This window comes from Cupressus sempervirens, chromosome 5 (genome assembly GCF_028749045.1).
Source record: "Cupressus sempervirens isolate cs-2001-9-10 chromosome 5, ASM2874904v1, whole genome shotgun sequence".
Taxonomy (NCBI): domain Eukaryota; kingdom Viridiplantae; phylum Streptophyta; class Pinopsida; order Cupressales; family Cupressaceae; genus Cupressus; species Cupressus sempervirens.
In genome coordinates, this window is record NC_143122.1 from 195,669,307 (window position 1) to 195,687,721 (window position 18,415).

The window sequence follows — 18,415 nt, forward strand, 5'->3', positions numbered from 1 at the left end:
CGTAATATAGATTTCACCAATGTACATTTTTTTGCCTGGCTAAGGGTAGAACCTATTCAACTATCTAATTTCTTGTTGAATCTAATAATGATGCTATTCCAAAAAGATTTTGGGGGGTTTGGACCCCAAAGGCAAACAAAGATAACTTGCTAGAAGGGTCCCAATACCACTTCCCAAAATATGAGCAATTTTCCTCTGTCTCTCCAATGGAGTATTGATGAAGTAGACTAATCTCTTATCCTAATTGATAGCCTAGCTAGAACCCCTAGTGTAAGTATTGAACAAGCCCTTGAACACTCTAGCCTCCTAGACTGAAGCATCTCCCCCCAAAAGAGTATCATCCACAAATTACTGGTGGGTGAATGAAGAATGACTAGATGATGGCTTGAGGACTTGCAAACTCTAGTCCTATATTTTTCTCATAATTATCCTTCCCAAACATTTTTCCAAAATGATGAAGAACATGGGATAGGAGATCACCTTGTCTTAGCCCCTTCGATGGGAAAAATAAATTTGAGGGGGAACCATAAACTAGAAGGGGAAGAGACATGATGAAGGATAAGTTTACATACCTGGGTATCAAAACCAAAAGCCTGGAGGATAGCCTTCAAGAAATTCCAATCCACCCTATCATAAGCTTTAGACATATCTAGCTTAAGCAAAAAACCTTCCTTCTTACCAGCTTCAAGAGAATTAATCACCTCATGAACCATGATAATAGAGTCTAGAATATGTCTCCCTAGGACAAAACCAATTTTTTGTGGGGAGATAATTAGGTGAAGAACACTAAGAAGCCTAGTGGTTAGAAATTTCAATATGATTTTGTAGAAAGAGTTGCAAAGACTGATAGGCCTAAACTTATCAATCGAATCTACCCCCGAGATTTTTGGTATGAGAACTAGAAAAGTGGAATTGTGTTCCCAAAGAATTCTTGCATAGCCTTCACAACATCCCCTTTGACCACCTCATAGTAGACCTACAAAAAGAAGGTCAAAAAACCATATAGGCCAGGGGCCTTACACCCAAAAGGGAATTGAGAGCTTGAAAATTTTTGTCTAGGGATGGGATAGCTTTCAACATAGAGTTGTAGTGGGCTTTTAGTAGTGAAGGAATAGTAGACAAAATTTTTGCTTGATCAAGCACTGAGAAAGAGGGGTCCTTGGTGAAAAGAGAAGAGAAAAATTGCATTGCTTCATCTGCTATCTCATCATCCTTAAATAACAAAGTATATCCTTTCTTGATGCTAGAAATTCTGTTATTGGCCCAATGTTTTAAAGTAGATAAGTGGAAGAATCTAGTGTTCTGGTCCCCTTCTTTAAGCTGCTTAACCCTTGATCTCTATTTCAAAAAATGTTCTTTCCTAGAGATGATTTTGTGGAGGTAAGAGAGAATAGACCTTTCCTATAGCCAATTTTGATCATTGTATCCAAATTGCTAAATCTCTTCCTGAACTATATGGAGGCGATCGATCTTCTCATCCTTTCCTTGGAAAATGTGGCCAAAATCTAATTTGTTTGAGACTTCAATATTTCTTTTCACATTCTTCAACTTTTGGGCTGCCCTAAACATTGTAGTACCTTCCACCTCAATGTTCCACCACAAAGAAATTTTGGTTTCCAAAGTTCGGTGGGAAATCCACATTTTCTCAAACTGAAAAGGGAAGGCCCTTTTGATCATCAAAGGGAAAATAGAGAGTGATATGGGGGAGTGGTCAGATCCAGCTTTAGGGAGAAGGAAGAGTCTATAGGAGTGGGTTTGTAACCAATTAGGGGAAATAAGGGCTCTATCAAGATGAACTTGGATGCATTCCCCCCAACTCTCATGTTCAACTAAGCGAATCTGCCCCCTAGGAGATCAAAATCCATAAAAGCCAAGTTATTAATGAAGTTTGAAAGGTCTAACTTACTTTTCTGATCCAGGGCAAGCCCTCCACATTTATCATCATCAGAGAGGGGGGAATTGAAATCCCCCATTATAATCCCTTTGTTTATGTTATTAATGCTAATAACCTCTAGAATCTTAGCCCAGAAGACCTTTCTCTCCCTTTTAGAATTGGGAGCATAAAGATTTAAGATGAACCAAGAATCATCACTATCAACATGGGACACCTTGCATGGGAGGGAATTACCTACATTATAGATAGTACATAACTTATAAGCCTTGTTATTATAGAGAATCAATACCCCTCCAGAAGCTCCCTTCAAGTCTATAGCCTCACTTAATGCAATCAGATTTCCACAATCCATGATTTATAATGTTTATTTTCTGGAATAGATTGTGTAGAGATTTTTCATCAACGTTTCAAATCACACTACGTGATCCATCATCAGGAAAAGAGAGCAGGAGATGTCAAATTATGCAAGAGGCAGATTTAGCATAGGGTCACAATTTAAGGAGACCAAGAAGAGAGGGACTGCACACTCCCCAACGCCAGTCAAAAGAAGTCAAAATAAAAGATAAAAACACCCAAAACCAGCATGGGGGAGACAAAACCACCCCAGACATAAAGAGAAAGCAACAATAGAGACCATTATAAATGATTTGATGCGTACATGTTTAGAGGGTGTTTTAGAAAGACTACCCATTAGTAATAAAAAGTACTAACAAATAATGCGGGGGAATAACCAAAAAAACAATAAAAAAACAATAGAACAAACACCTCTCAAACTATATGCTTATGTAAGAATGTAAGCAGATAAAATAAACAAGCATCCAAATATCAAAGAGCTCCCCTCCTAAAATAGAAATTGAAAGAAAATATATAAATAACCATATACACTAACGACTAGGCGGGCCATAAATATAACAACGAGCTAAACAAAAACAAACAGGTGGCACCAAAAAACATATATATATATATATATATATATATATATATATATATATATATATATATATTTTAAGGTATATATAATAAAGTATATATACAAATGTATATGTCTATATATATATATATACATAAATATATATATATGAATATATATATGTATATATGTATGTATCTATATATATAAATATATATATATATATATATATGTATGTGTCTATATATATGTACATATATATAAGAGTATATATATATGAGTATATATATATATATATATATATATATATATATATATATGTATGTCTATATATAATGTGCACACAACACGACAAGAAGAAGACCAACGCAAAAATAAATGAAAAAATAATAAACAACCCCCAACCCCAACCCATGCCAGGAACTGGTTACAAAAGATACCAAAAAGCAAGAGAATGAAAGACAAATATATAAATGAAACCAACCAGCGCAAAAGTAACAAGGGAATCGACCCCCCACGAAGGGACAAAAACTAGAAATGCCAGGAGATAATGCGAAGGAGAGAAGAGAAAGAAGAAACACCAAAGACACAAAAGAAGAAGTGGCCAACCTGGGGTAACGTGTAAGGCACCCGAGGAGAGGAGAGGGGGAGAGGGGACAAGAACCAAGGAGAGAGGAGCAGCAAAGCAAGACGGACGGAGAGAGAAAGAGCTAAACCAACGCAATGAGGGTGTTACTCCGCATAAGTCACCAGAGGATGCCACGAGGGGTTGAGAAGCCATCCATCATCACGATTGAGGTTGATGGGGTGGTTAATAATTTCAACTACTTCTTTAAGCTTCCTCTTAAAATAGTTTTCCTCATGGGAAATGATTTGCGTGTCCTCCAAACATATGTGATGCTTGGTCAAGGAGGAGTGTTCAGCAAGCGCCGATTTGTAAACCCTATCGTGTCTAATGTCAGCCACATGCTCCTTGATACGGGTGTGGAATGAGCGGCCTGTTTCGCCAATATAGGGTGTACCACACGAGCAGACCACTTTGTAAACCCCTGAGTTGGCGAACGAATCTATGGGGTCTTTGATTGGTGGGACACGATTCTTGAGCTTGAAGAGGGGCTTGAAAGCAACATGTAACCCATTTTTGGACAGGATCTTGGCAATCTTATGGGAAATGCCTTCCACGAAAGGGAGGGAGGCAAACAGAGAACGAGGGGGGGGAAGAGAAGGGGGCGAGGAGGCAAAGAAGAGGGACCTAGCTTGGTTTAGGGCCCTAGAAATTTGCCTAGAAGAATAACCATTCAGCCGAAAAACTTGGCGAAGGTGGTTGAGCTCAAGGTTTAGATGATCAACATCACAAATCCTATAGGCTCTTAGGGCCAGGGTCTTGAGAGTGCTAGTTTTATGGCTAGGATGGTGGTGGGATGACGGATGAATGTATAGGTCGGTATGGGTGGCCTTTCTAAACACACGACGACCGAGGGAGCCATCTGATTTCTTGATGAGCAAAACATCAAGGAAAGGCAATTGGTTGCTAGACTCTAGCTCTTTGGTGAAAGAAATGCAGGGCGTCAAATTGTTGATGTGCTGGTGGAACTCTTCTAACTTGTCCAGCCCATGAGGCCAACAAATGTTAGTATCATCTACATATCTTTTCCACCATTTAGGTTGAAGAGGAAAGGAACGAAGGGCCACCTCTTCAAAATGCTCCATATACAGGTTGGCGATGACAGGGGAGAGAGGGGAGCCCATGGCCACACCATCAACTTGCTCGTAGATGACTCCTTGAAAGGAGAAAAAGGTTGACCTGAGGCACAGATCGACCAGACTGGAAATCTCCGCATTGGTCTTGCGCTTCACGATTTCAATGGAATCGGGGATAGGGACCTTCGTGAAGAGAGAGACCACGTCAAAGCTTACCAGGACATCATTGGCATCAAGTCGAGCATCCTTGACGAATTGCACAAAGTGAGCGGAGTCTTTAACAAAGTAATCAGAATTGCCTATCAGAGGAGAGATTAGCTTGGCCAAATGAGCAGCCAAGGGATACGTGGTGGAACCTATAGTGTCAACTATTGATCTAAGCGGGATGCCCCCCTTGTGGATTTTTGGGACCCCATAGATACGAGGAGTAACTTCCTTGGAGGGAACCAACTTTTTCTTGATGTCATCATCAAAAGAAGAGGCCAAGACATGCCCTTTGACTCTTTTTAAAATTTTGCCACAAGGGTTACGAGATAAGGTTTTATAGCTAGTAGAGTCGGAAAGGAGGTCTAGCATCTTGGAGACATAGTCTTGTTTGTTCATAATGACCGTGGCATTGCCCTTGTCAGCTTTGATGATTGCTAGGTCATTATGGCGCAACAAGCTTTTGAAAGCAAGAAGCTCAACCTTGGGGATGTTGCCCCTCAGTGGTTTGGCCCGCCTGAGGGCGACTGCACAATCCTATCTGATGATGTCAGCAACATTATTGGGGAGAGAGCGGATGGCATTCTCAATCTCAATGAGGAAATCAACCCGAGGTATGCTGCGAGGTGCCATCGTGAAATTGAGGCCCCGCTTCAAAAAGTTGAAAGAGTGGGGGTCGAGAGTGGCGTCAGATAAATTGACGACTAATTTGCTCTCCCAGTTGGACACCGAATAAAAGGATATCGGAGCGACAAGACGACGGGAAGGGGGACAAGGCCCAAGGGAAGAAAGAGGAACACGCGGCGAGGATCCCCACGAGGGAGACTGCGAGGAGGGAGGAGCACCCCCGTTCATCTCCTTCAAAATCCTACTCCGTGGGGAAGTGGGGCCCAAAGGAGAGGCAAGGGTGCAGGAGGGAATGGAAGGACGACCATTACTCCCATCGACCAGAGCTACATACGACAACGACGGAGAAGTGGTGGCGGGATGACAAAAAGTGCGGGTCACATCATCCAAGGACAAGCGGGGAGGAGCAGAGCTTGGAGGGGCTCGAGGAGTAGAGGTCAAAGGTGAAACAGCAGGGGCGGCATTAATGAAACAAGACAAGGGAGAAGAGGACGTACCTAGCACATCACAAGAATGCCCATTGGGAGAAACTGGCCATTGAGGACCTGACGCCTGCGGGGGAGAGCCGAGCTGAACCACGTCCAAAGGGAAGTCACGAGGCAGAGAAGCGCATGAGCCGACGGCATGGAGATCCAAGAACTGGCGGGGTGACTTCGAATGTTGCAGTGGGCTTGGCTGCGCGGGAATATCCGCCGCGCCACCCATAACATCAAACACCTGCACCGAAGACGAGTGCTACTGCGGGCTTGGCTTCGCAGGAACATCCGCCGCGCCACCTGTAACCTCAGACGTCTGCACTGAGGAGGCCTCAAACGTAGCAAAGGAGGAAGACTGGAGAACATCAAACGGGATATGCGACTGCACCAAATCCCCAACATGAGAACAAGAAGGACGCCGGCAAGAAGGGACAGATTGAGACTTCTCTTGCTGCAGAATCGCCTGCTGTTCACCAATAACACCTGAAACGTTGGGTTGCCAGGGTCGTGACTGCAATGTGGGGTCCCCTCGAGCGGCAGAGGTGGACGAGAGGTGTACTGGATGCAAGCCCAGAGACGAACTATCATCCCCCCCGCGAGTAGAAGAAGGCTGGTGACGCGCAGAACCCAACACGCAGGTGATAGCCTCACTACTCATGCTTTTTTTGAAAAAGAGTTTGCCTACCGCATATTTTCTCATTTTGTTTTCTTGAATCAATAAAAGATCTGGTCTTTGATCTTAGATCATATTCCTAACTATCTCCTATTTGTGAGCCCCATTTAGGCCTCTTATATTCCAAGATATGATCTTCACTTCTTACTTCCAGAGTATTGCTTGATGGTTCTCTGGCTCCCATTTTCCAAGTTTTTTTTGGTCTCTTCTTGCAATAACTAATTCAAAATTTCCTTCTTGGGGTCTTAGTTTTAGCCCCGACATCAGCGTTAGCTCTACTTTTGGTTTTTGTCAGTGACAAAGGAGAGTGGTCACAATTCTTCTTCTATTTTTTGAACCAAACTCCAGCCATGTAAGCTATCAATCCAATCTTCCCATTGGGATATCTAATTTGGGGAGGAATTGTTAATAAGATCTAAGATCTTTGTCCCTAGACCTTTGGATGCTCGCAAAATCATCAGAGGAGCAACAAGACTTCCCACCTGACCAAACCCATCACTGATAATTCATCATTTAGATTGTAATCCTCCACCCTTGGGAGACCAACACCACCATTGTTCAGGGGATCTGGGTTAGAGATCCTTGTAATCTCTATTTGGGGGGTCTCTTTACTTCCTACATTTTTCTCTTTCTCAAATAGCACATTGTCTCCTACCTCAGCTATGGCATCAATAGTTGGGCCCTCCATTGTAGGCTCCTTTGGCACTAAACCACTACTGTGGACTTTGTCTTGCTTTTCTGAGTCAGAGTGGGTGGGACCATTTCCACTATCATCACCTTGAACTCCATCCTTCCTAATGACATTCTTCTTAGCCTCCCTACCATCTTTGTTCTCAAGATATTTAGTAGATTTGTGTTTCCAAATCAATTTCTTCTTTCCCTTGACAGAAGTGCCAATGGGCATAGATTTCTTCTTTGCTTTATCAAAGGTAACAAGAACCTTAATTTTATGCTTCACAACCCTTGGGCATTGATTTTCTTTGTGATTGGCCTTCAGACAAAGGAAATAGGAAAAAGGCACTATTTTATAGATCAATTTTTGAACATGCACTCCAAGTTTGGAGTGAAACATCATAGTTTCAAGCATGTCTGTGCCTTCCCTAACCCCTATGCAGATGTGAGCATAGTTGAGATGTATTTTAGAGGCTATGATTGGATGAACAGACAAAATTTCTCCAAAATATCTAGCTAGCCCTACAAAACCATCTTCATTCTAGAATTCTAATGGCAGTTCGGGCAATCTAACCCATATAGGGGCTTGAACAAAAAAAGAGTCATTTAGGTTCAACTTGGAAAAACTTTTGGAGGACTAGAGTGGAATGACCAATAGCCCATTGACCTTCATAGAGAATGTTAGAGAGGTATTCCATGCAAGTGAATTCAAAAGACAGAAAACCATTAGCCATGGTTGTGACTGAAACTTGACCTTTAAGAGCCCATTTCTTCTTTATAAAAGACCTCACATCATCTATATTAGGTCTAGGCCCTAGAAATTTACCAATAAAGGTAGAAGCCATTGATCAAATGCTGTGATCCATTATTTTGTCTAGGATGGCAATGACACAAGTACCTTTCTTTGACATGTGACCTTTTCAAAGGATTTCAATCAACCTATTAGGAGTGAGCCTTATTAGAGACTTTGGACCATTCACTTGGAATGTCACCTAGTTAAATTTTTTACAAATGACTACTAGGTTAACCTTAATCCAAAGGATTTACCCTAGACTAATACAATTATTAGAGAAAAATAGTAAGGCTTTATCTAATAATAACTTACAACTCCATTTGTAGATTATAGATCTTTTTTTTAGTCCTCCATTATGCTTGGCCTTCACACAATTCAGCTTTGATAGCTTGTTCACCCTTCAAGCATTCATACCTTAAGCCTTCTTGTTTAACATGCTAATGTAGACTCTTCTCTTAGGTCACTTGATGAAGCAATGTCCTTGACTTCTTGTCTTCCTTAGGTTCTCCCACATAACAAACCTTGCTTCTAACCAACCATCCCTATAAATAGGAAATTAAGATCTTTTTTTGTTCATTTTCTATTGTCCAATTTAGGGTTAGGTCAGATTAGGTAGGATTCAATGAATCTACCCCTTATTCTATATCAATTCTAGAAACTTCTTCTTCAATCCTCTTTGAACTCACCTCAATATGGTTTACCTTGAATTCTGTGCCATTAGCTCATCAATCTTATCTTCCACCTAGTTCACATAATCTGAGGAAATAAACTTGTTAGCTTAGATTTATCAAATTCATGATATTTCAAATAATGCAGCCACTTGACATTGACTTACTTTTGATGCTTGACACATACTACATGGTAGAAATCTTTAGAATAACTGAGAGAGAGGGGGGGGGGGGGGTGAATCAGTTATTCAAGGTCCAAAATGCCCCATTAATACCTTTTTAATAAATCCATACCCTTTTCATCTGTTCAAACTTAAATCATTCATATAAGCAAATTACTATAAATCAACATGCAAAGATAAAACATTCAAGATCAACACATGACACAATGATTTATGTGGAAACCCAATTTGGGAAAAACCACCAGTAACATGCTACTTGATTCTCACTCTTCTGAAGTGATGCACTGTTAAAAGCCTGCCCTGTTAAAGGCTAACAACACACTGTTAAATGTGACCTTGTTAGACAATTTCACCAAACTGTTAGGAATGGGCCTAGTTAAAGGTCTTTAGAACATTCACTTGGAATGTCACCCTGTTAAAGGATTTATCTAATGGCTGTTAAACCAACCTAAGTCCATAGGATTTATCTTACTGTTGCAATTGCTAAAAAGTAATGATAAAGGTCTTTTGATCTGACATAACTTACAACATACTTTGCAGATTTTAGATCACTCTTTTAGTTCAATCCTTATGCTTGGCTTCAATCACTTCAGCTTTGACTTTCTTGTCTCCCTCTCAAGCTTTGTCTCCTTGAGTCTTCTTACTCATTCTACCAATGCAATCATCCTTGTGGTCATCTATCCAAACAGAGTTCCTGTGTTATCTTCTCCTTAGCTCATTCTTCAGCATTTCATGCTTTTATACTTAACCATGGCTCTCTCTCTCACTATCCCCTCTATTCCACTCTCTTCCACTCTATTTTCCATTAACTTATGTCTTCTTATATACAAGTCTAATTTTCCTTTGCTGCTCAATTCTCCCTCTCCAATTTTAGGGTTTTAAAATGGATTAGGTAGGATACAATATATCTACCCCATATCTTGTTTTCTTCACCAACTGTATCTTGAAAATGTTCTACATGGTGTTCTATGCCACTAGCTCATCATTCTTATCTTCCTTTTAATTTACAGATTTCTAGATAATAACTTTGTTGGCTTAGATTTGGCGAATCTTCAATTTTCTAAATAATGCAGCAACTTGGCATTATTGAGTTACTGGTGCTCGGCACCTTTGTATTACTCGACATCATTGAGTTACTAGTGTTTGGCACCTCTATGTTGCTCGACACCTATGCCTACTCGGCACTTGGTTCTATTTGGCACTTGAACTTGCTTGGCACATGAACTTGCTTGGCACTTGAACTTGCTTGACACTTGAACTTGCTTAGCACTTGAACTTGCTCGACACTTGAACTTGCTCAGCACTTACTACCTTGCTCGAAACCTTCTTTTTAATAAACTTAGTTTGAGCTTTACAAAAGACTTAGCTAAAACCTTAGATCTTTGATATGTTTCAATGTGCTCATTCTTTGTATCTTTTAGTATGTCATCCATTACACTGTTTCATTAATGGCTTGACCGATCCTTGTACTTCATTACAACATCATAACTTCAACCTTTCTCTAGGTGTTCTAGTTACATCTTATTGATTGCCTCCACCTTGACAATCAACTAATTGATAGTATTTGGATCACTAAAGCAATTGTCATCCCTACAAGTAGCAAGTTTGACATCAATGACAAAACAATGATTGAGGACATTCTTTACTAGTTCCATATATTATTCCAACAATTGTTCTTATGATCATTTCAATCATTTCCAATAATATCCCTCTTTGGCATTGATGGAAAACCAAATTGATCAAGTAATCAATTCAGTTACCAGAAAGATTTTTATTGATTTGCTGCATTTTTACTACTGATCACATATATCTCCCTCTTTCATATATATCTCCCTCTTTCTTTGCATTGATCAGTTTTCAGCATATTTCTTCCTCTTTGACATAAATGCCAAAGATGTAGCATCTTTATCATGCAAAATATAAGCTTTGGCTTCTTGTTGTCTTTCTTCCTCTATCACCATGCTTGTGACTGATTTGGAGTTTCTGTTCCTGCTGTCATCCTTTGCATCAACCTATTAATATTTCATTGATTTATTCCTGTTGATGCAAGGTAGCTTCCTTGTTGCCTTAAACTGCTTGACTTAGGGGTATAACCCCCAGCTTGCCTCTAAGATATTTATAGGCATCCTTGGGGAATGGTTTGGTGAAGATATCTACAGTTTGTTCCTTTGTGTGAATGTATTCCAACTTCACTTGTTTGTCTTCTACCAATTCTCTGACATAATGATACTTGATTGCAATATGCTTGCTTTTTGCATGCATCACTGGATTTTTGGATATGTTTATAGCACTTGTATTATCACAATACAATATCACCAATTTTGTTACTTCTTCTTTCATTCTATTCAATAGATGTGTGAGCCATACAATGTTTGTACAATTGACTACAACTACCACATATTCTGATTCTATAGTGGACTAGGATATACATGTTTGTTTCTTGCTAGTCTAGGTAACCAGCCTTTTCTCTAGAAATAATGCACCTCCACTTGTGCTTTTTCTGTCATCAATGTTTCCTCCCTAGTCTGCATTTGTATATGCATTTAGTTCAAATTTTCCATTCTTTTTGTAGTATAGACCAAAATCATCAGTCCCTTTGAGATATCTCATTATTCTTTTTACTGCTGTGAGATGATTTTCTTTAGGATTAGGAGAGAATCGAGCCACTATTCCAACTGCTAATGCTATGTCTGGTCTACTATGTACAACATATTGTTGTTTTCCAATTATGGATCTATACATTGTTTGATTGGCTTCAGCTGACTCATCATTTTTGGATAGCTTATTTCCTGTGGTCATTGGTGTGCTAACTGGTTTGAATTCCTCCAATCCAAATGTTTTAAGAATTTCTTTGATGTATTTTGATTGTGTAATAAATATTCCATGTTTGAGTTGATGAACTTGCAATCCAACAAAAAATTTGATTACTCCAAACATAGACATTTCAAATTCATGTTTCATTTTGTCAGCAAAGCCTTTACAAAGTACTTTCTTACCACCAAATACTATGTCATCCACAAAAAATTTAGATACAATAATGTCTTTACCTTCTTCAGCTTTGATGTACATGTTGCTATTATCATCAGTTCTTTCAAATCCAATTTGCACTAGATACTTGTGAAGTTTCTCATACCATGCTCTAGGTGCTTGTTTCAAACCATAGAGTGCTTTATGTAACTTACACACCATATCCCTATTGTTTTCATCAACAAATCCTTCTGGTTGTTCAATGTAGACTTCTTCTTTTAGTATACCATTTAAGAAGGTGGATTTTACATCCATCTGATAGACTTTGAAATCTTTGTAGGCAACATATGCAAGTAAAGTTCTTACTCCTTCCATTCTAGCAACATGAGCGAATATTTCTCCATAATCTATTCCTTCTTCTTGAGCATAAGCCTTGCATACTAATCTGGCTTTATTTTTGGTAATCTCACCATTCTCATCTAGTTTATTTCTGAATACCCATTTGGTGCCAATCACATTCTTGTCAGTTGGTTTGGGAACCAAGCTCCAAGTTTTATTTTTTTCTTATTTGATCAATTTCTTCTTCCATTGCTTTATGCCAGTCACCATCTTGTAATGCACCGTATACTATCTTGGGTTCAGATTTTTTGGTCAGACATGATTCATGTCTTATTCTGTTCCTTGTCATTGGTCTTGCATCTTTGTCACCAATTATTTGTTCAATAGGGTGATGTCTTTTTACATATTTGGATAATCTTGGCTCTGTCCTTGTTTCCATGTTTGATCTTTTGGATTTAGGATCATTATGCTCTTCATTGTCAGGTTGTTCTTCATCATGTATGCTATCTTCAGAATTAGATTGTGCATTTTCTTCATTCTGTAACTCGGCTTCTGAATGCAACTCGACATTCACTTGTTGTGAATTGGCTGAAACTGACACTTGTTGTTGACTTTCAATTTTATTGTCATCATCCTCATCAGCAGTCATTCCTTCATAAGAATATACAAAGGTTCTGTATTCTTCCATTTTCTTTGGTTCTTCTACTTAGACTTCTGTGTGCTCATCAAAATTTACATTTGCACTTTCGACAATTTTGTTAGTGTTAATATTCAAACACTTATATGCCTTACTTCTTGTGGAGTAACCAAGAAATATACCTTCATCACTTTTTGCATCAAATTTTCCATTTTTAACATCTTTAAGGATAAAACATTTGCAACCAAATACTTTGAAATTTTTTACATTTGGTGAGTAACCATACCATAATTCAAAAGGTGTTGTATTTGTACCTTTCTTGGCTTGTACTCGGTTCAATGTATGAACAACTACACTTACAGTGACTCTCCAGTATTTTAGAGCAACATTCTTTTCCATCATTAATGTTCTGGCACTGTCAATTATAGATCTATTTCTTCTTTCAGCAATTCCATTCTATGGGGAGTTCTAGGAGCTAATGTCTGTCTTTTGATTCCATTGTCATGATAGAATATCTCAAATTCATTTGATGTAAATTCACCACCTCTATCTAATCTTAGACATTTCAAGCTTTTTCTAGTTTCCTTTTCAACTCTGGCCACATACCACTTAAACATTTGAAAAGCATCAGATTTTTTTTTTAAGAACATAACAGTGATCATCCTGGAATAGTCATCAACAAATAACATTATGTATTTATCTCCTCTATAGCTTTGTATTTCCATTGGACCACATAAGTCAGTGTGAACTAACTCAAGTATCTCTTTAGATGTATAGTTTTTGCTTTTGAAACTTGACTTTGTCATTTTTCCTAGTTGACATTGTTTACACATGACATTATCAGGCTTCTTCAATTTTGGTAGACCTCTAACTTTCTTCATTTTACTGATTTTGACCAGATTGTCAAAGTTGAAATGACATAATTTTCTATGCCATAACCATTCATCATCAAATTTTGCAAATAGACAAGAAGCATCATCCATATCAAGGTAAAACAAATTACTCTTTGTTTGATCTCCTTTTCCTATTAGTTTACCATCATTGTCATAGATTTTTGCAGTTTTGTTTTCAAATTCCACTTTGCAACCTATATTGCCTAATTGTGAGACACTCAGTAAATTGTAATTTAATCCTTCAACATAGTATGCATTGTCACATGAAATTTGGTCTGTGAGCTTAATGGAACCTTTTCCTCTGATTTGACATGGAGCATCATTACCAAATCTAACACTATTTCCATCATATTGAGTAAAGTTAACAAACTTACTTTTGTCTCCTGTCATGTGATGTGAGCATCCACTGTCTATGATCCATCTGTCATTCTTGTTTATACATGTCACCAGTGCTGTGGCTTCTTCTTTATCAGATTGGTCCTTCATGGCTACATAAACAACTTCATCATCATTGTCATTAGAATTTTCTTCAACAATATAACACTTCTTACCTTTTTCTTTGTAATCTCTCTTGTCATCATCTCTTCTATGCTTGTATTTGTTGCCTTCCTTGGAATCCTTTTTCTGTGGACATCTTGCAGCAATATGACCTACTTCATTGCAATTGAAACAAATGATAGGCATCTTACCTTTGAATTTACCTTTTCCCCTGTGAAATCTTCTAGCAAGCAATGCTTCCAATTGTTCCACATCTTCCTCATTAGTGCTACTATCACTAGATACATACTTCATTTTTCTTCCTTTCCTTGACTTCACCTGTCTGGCATCTTTTAGTGATAGCTTGGCCTTAAAAGAAGATTCAACATTTTTAGGTTTGTAGTTGTCAAAGTTAGATAACTCAAATGTAGTGAGTCTACCTATTATACCTTCAAAGCTTAGGTTGTTTCCTGGTATACATCTTAGCTCTTGTATTGTTGATACTCTAATAGCATAGATAGGAAGCAAGGTTCTTAAGAACTTACTATTAATAGTATCTTCATCCAGTTGACCATTCAAGCATCTTATTGCACTTACCACTTCCTTTATTCTTGCACCATACTGAGCAACATTCTCATTTTCTTCCATTTTCATGTCATCAAATTTTCCTTTGAGAATTTCTCTTTTTGCTCTTTGTACATTCTAATCTCCTCCATAGATGTTTGATAGAGCTTTCCACATTTTGAATGCAATGTCACATTCTTTGATATCATCAAATTCAGCATAGCTGATTGCAGAGGCAATTTCCAACATTGTCTGGTTGTGTTCTTGTTTGTTTTTCACGTCTTCAGTAGTAGGAGCACCTGTTGGATCTACATGTTCAGTGACAATTGAATTTTGAGCATAATCTCCTATAGATCCAAGATGTAGCTTCATCAAATTTTTCCATGCAACAAAGTTGTCTTTGTTGAGCTTGGGAACTTCTCTCTTTGGCATTTTGATCTTTTCTGCTAGTAGTCCCTTTAAACTGAATCAACATCAGCTCTAATACCAATTGTTAGAATTCTTTAGAATAAGTGGGGGGGGGGGTGAATCAGTTATTCAAAATCCAAAATTCCCTATTAATACCTTTTTAATAAATCCATACCCTTTTCATCTGTTCAAACTTAAATCATTCATATAAGAAAATTACTATAAATCAACATGCAAAGATAAAACATTTAAGATCAACACATGACACAATGATTTACGTGGAAACCCAAACCACCAGTAACATGCTACTTGATTCTCACTCTTCTGAAGTGATGCCCTATTAAAAGCCTGCCCTGTTAAAGGCTTACAACACACTGTTAAATGTGACCTTGTTAGAGGATTTCACCAAACTGTTAGGAATGGGTCTAGTTAAAGGTCTTTAGAACATTCACTTGGAATGTCACCCTGTTAAAGGATTTATCTAATGGCTGTTAAACCAACCTAAGTCCATAGGATTTATCTTACTATTACAATTGCTAAAAAGTAATGATAATGGTCTTTTGATCTAACATAACTTACAACATACTTTGCAGATTTCAGATCACTCTTTCAGTTCAATCCTTATGCTTGGCTTCAATCACTTCAGCTCTAACTTGCTTGTCTCCCTCTCAAGCTTCATCTCCTTGAGTCTTCTTACTCATTCTGCCAATGCAATCATCCTTGTGGTCGTCTATCCAAACAAAGTTCCTATGTCATCTTCTCCTTAGCTCATTCTTTAGCATTTCATGCTTTTATGCTTAACCATGGCTCTCTCTCTCTCTCACTATCCCCTCTATTCCACTCTCTTCCACTCTATTTTCCATTAACTTATGTCTTCTTATATACAAGTTTGATTTGCCTTTGCCACTCAATTCTCCCTCTCCAATTTTAGGATTTTAAAATGGATTAGGTAGGATACAATGTATCTACCCCATATCTTGTTTTCTTTACCAACTTTATCTTGAAAATGTTCTACATGGTGTTCTGTGCCACCAACTCGTCATTTTTATCTTCCTTTTAATTTATAGATTTCTAGATAACAACTTTGTCAGCTTAGATCTGGCGAATCTTTGATTTTCTAAATATTGCAGCAACTCGACATTATTGAGTTACTAGTGCTCGACACCTCTATGTTACTCGGCATCATTGAGTTACTAGTGCTCTAAACCTCTGTGTTGCTCGACACCTATGCGTGCTCGACACTTGGTTCTGTCAACACTTGGTTTTGTTTGACACTTGAACTTGCTCAGCACTTGAACTTGCTCGGCACTTACTAGCTTGCTCAGCACCTTCTTTTTAATAAACTTAGTTTGAGCTTTACAAAGGACTTAGCTAAAACCTTAGATCTTTGATATGTTTTAGTGTGCTCATTCTTTGTATCTTTTAGTATGTCATCCATTACACTATTTAATTAATGGCTTGACTGATCCTTGTACTTCATTACAACATCATAACTTCAACCTTTCTCTAGGTGTTCTAGTTACATCTTATTGATTGCCTCCACCTTGACAATCAACTAATTGATAGTATTTGGATCACTAAAGCAATTTTCATCCCTACAAGTAGCAAGTTTGACATCAATGACAAAAAAATGATTGAGGACATTCTTTACCAGTTCCATATAGTATTCCAACAATTGTTCTTATGATCATTTCAATCATTTCCAACACTACATTGCTCGACATCCTCTGCAAAATCACTCGACACAAACTAAAGTCTACTAGTGCTTGATATCAACTAAAATTTACTCAACATCCACTATTACTGGTGCTTGAAAATTCCAAAGACTTGTCATCTTAATATGTAGATATGAACTTCTTTCAATTTCTCCATCTATCACCTTGGTTGTGACTAATTTTTAGTTTCAATTCTTTGATTACTTTAGGCAACTCCTAAAGTAAGATCAACTGCATCAATTTGTAATATATAAAAATTAGCTTATTTCATGTAGAGTGCTCCTTTTTCTTACTTAGATAGCCTTTTATAGGGATATCACAACTAGTTTACCTCTTAGATACTCATGAGAATCCTTAGGTAATGCTTTTGTAAAGATATCAACAATTTGTTCTTTTGTGTTAACATATTCCATCTTCACCTCTTTATCTTGAACTAATTCTCTCAAGTAATGATACTTGATTGCAATGTGCTTAGTCTTTGCATGCATCATAGGATTTTTTGATATGTTTATAGCACTTGTATTATCACAATAAAGTGTTACTGATTCTATGATCTCTTCCTTCATGTCTTTGAGTAACTGTTTGATCCATACAATGTTTGTACAATTTACAGTAGTAGCAACATATTTAGCGTCAACAGTAGATTGTGAAGTGTAGTTTTGTTTCTTGCTAGTCCATGTAACCAATCTCTTGCCTAAGAAAAATGACCCTTCATTGGTTCTCTTTATATCATCAATGTTTCCAGCCTAATCGACATCAATATAGGCTCTTAATTTAAATTTCTCATTTTTTTTTATAGTATAGACTATACTTCTTTGTTCCTTTTAGATATCTCATTATTCTCTTTATATCCATCAAGTTATTCTCCCTAATATTAGTAGAGAATCTTCCAACTATCCCTATAGATAATGCAATGTAAGGTATGCTATATACTACATATTGTAATTTTCCAATCATAGACCTATACAATGTTTGATTCAACTTAGCTGAATCATCATTCTTTGACAACTTGTGTCTTATCACCATAGGTGTACTTACTAGTTTGGATCCCTCTAATCCATTAATTTTAAATATTTCTTTGACATATTTTGACTGAGTGATGTATATATCATATTTTATCTGATATACTTGAAAACTCACAAAGAACTTGATCTCACCAAACATAGAAATCTCAAATTTTTGCTTCATTTCATTTGCAAAAGCCTTACATGAAGCATCTTGAACTCCAAATATGATATCATCAACAAACAAATTTAGATAACAAAATACCTTTACTTTTTTTTGTCTTTATGTAAAAATTGTTTTTATCATCAGTCCTTTCAAATCCAATCTTCACAAGATAAATTTGAAGTCTCTCATGTTTGAATTACAATAGGAAAGGCAAGCTTTTAAGAGGGTTGGGGGGGGGGGGGGGGGGGTGAATTAGTAGTTTAACCTTGAACCCATAAAACTTTCACTACACATTCATCTTATACATTCAATAAGTAAACTTAAATAACATGCTAAGTATATACATCTAAATTATGTAAACATGTAAGCATTCACACACATAACACTAGATATGATTACCAATAAACCCTCCAAGTGAGAAGATAAAACTAGGGTAGGGACGACA

General features: G+C 37.6%; 1 protein-coding gene across 1 annotated transcript; it reads right to left on the reverse strand.

Moving 5' to 3' along the window:
* Nucleotides 1-3,536: 3,536 nt before the first annotated feature.
* Nucleotides 3,537-5,108, reverse strand: LOC149555060 (uncharacterized). The gene has a single exon (XM_089829162.1). It carries the CDS (start codon nt 5,106-5,108, stop codon nt 3,537-3,539), a length of 1,572 nt encoding a protein of 523 aa, XP_089685288.1.
* Nucleotides 5,109-18,415: the final 13,307 nt, after the last annotated feature.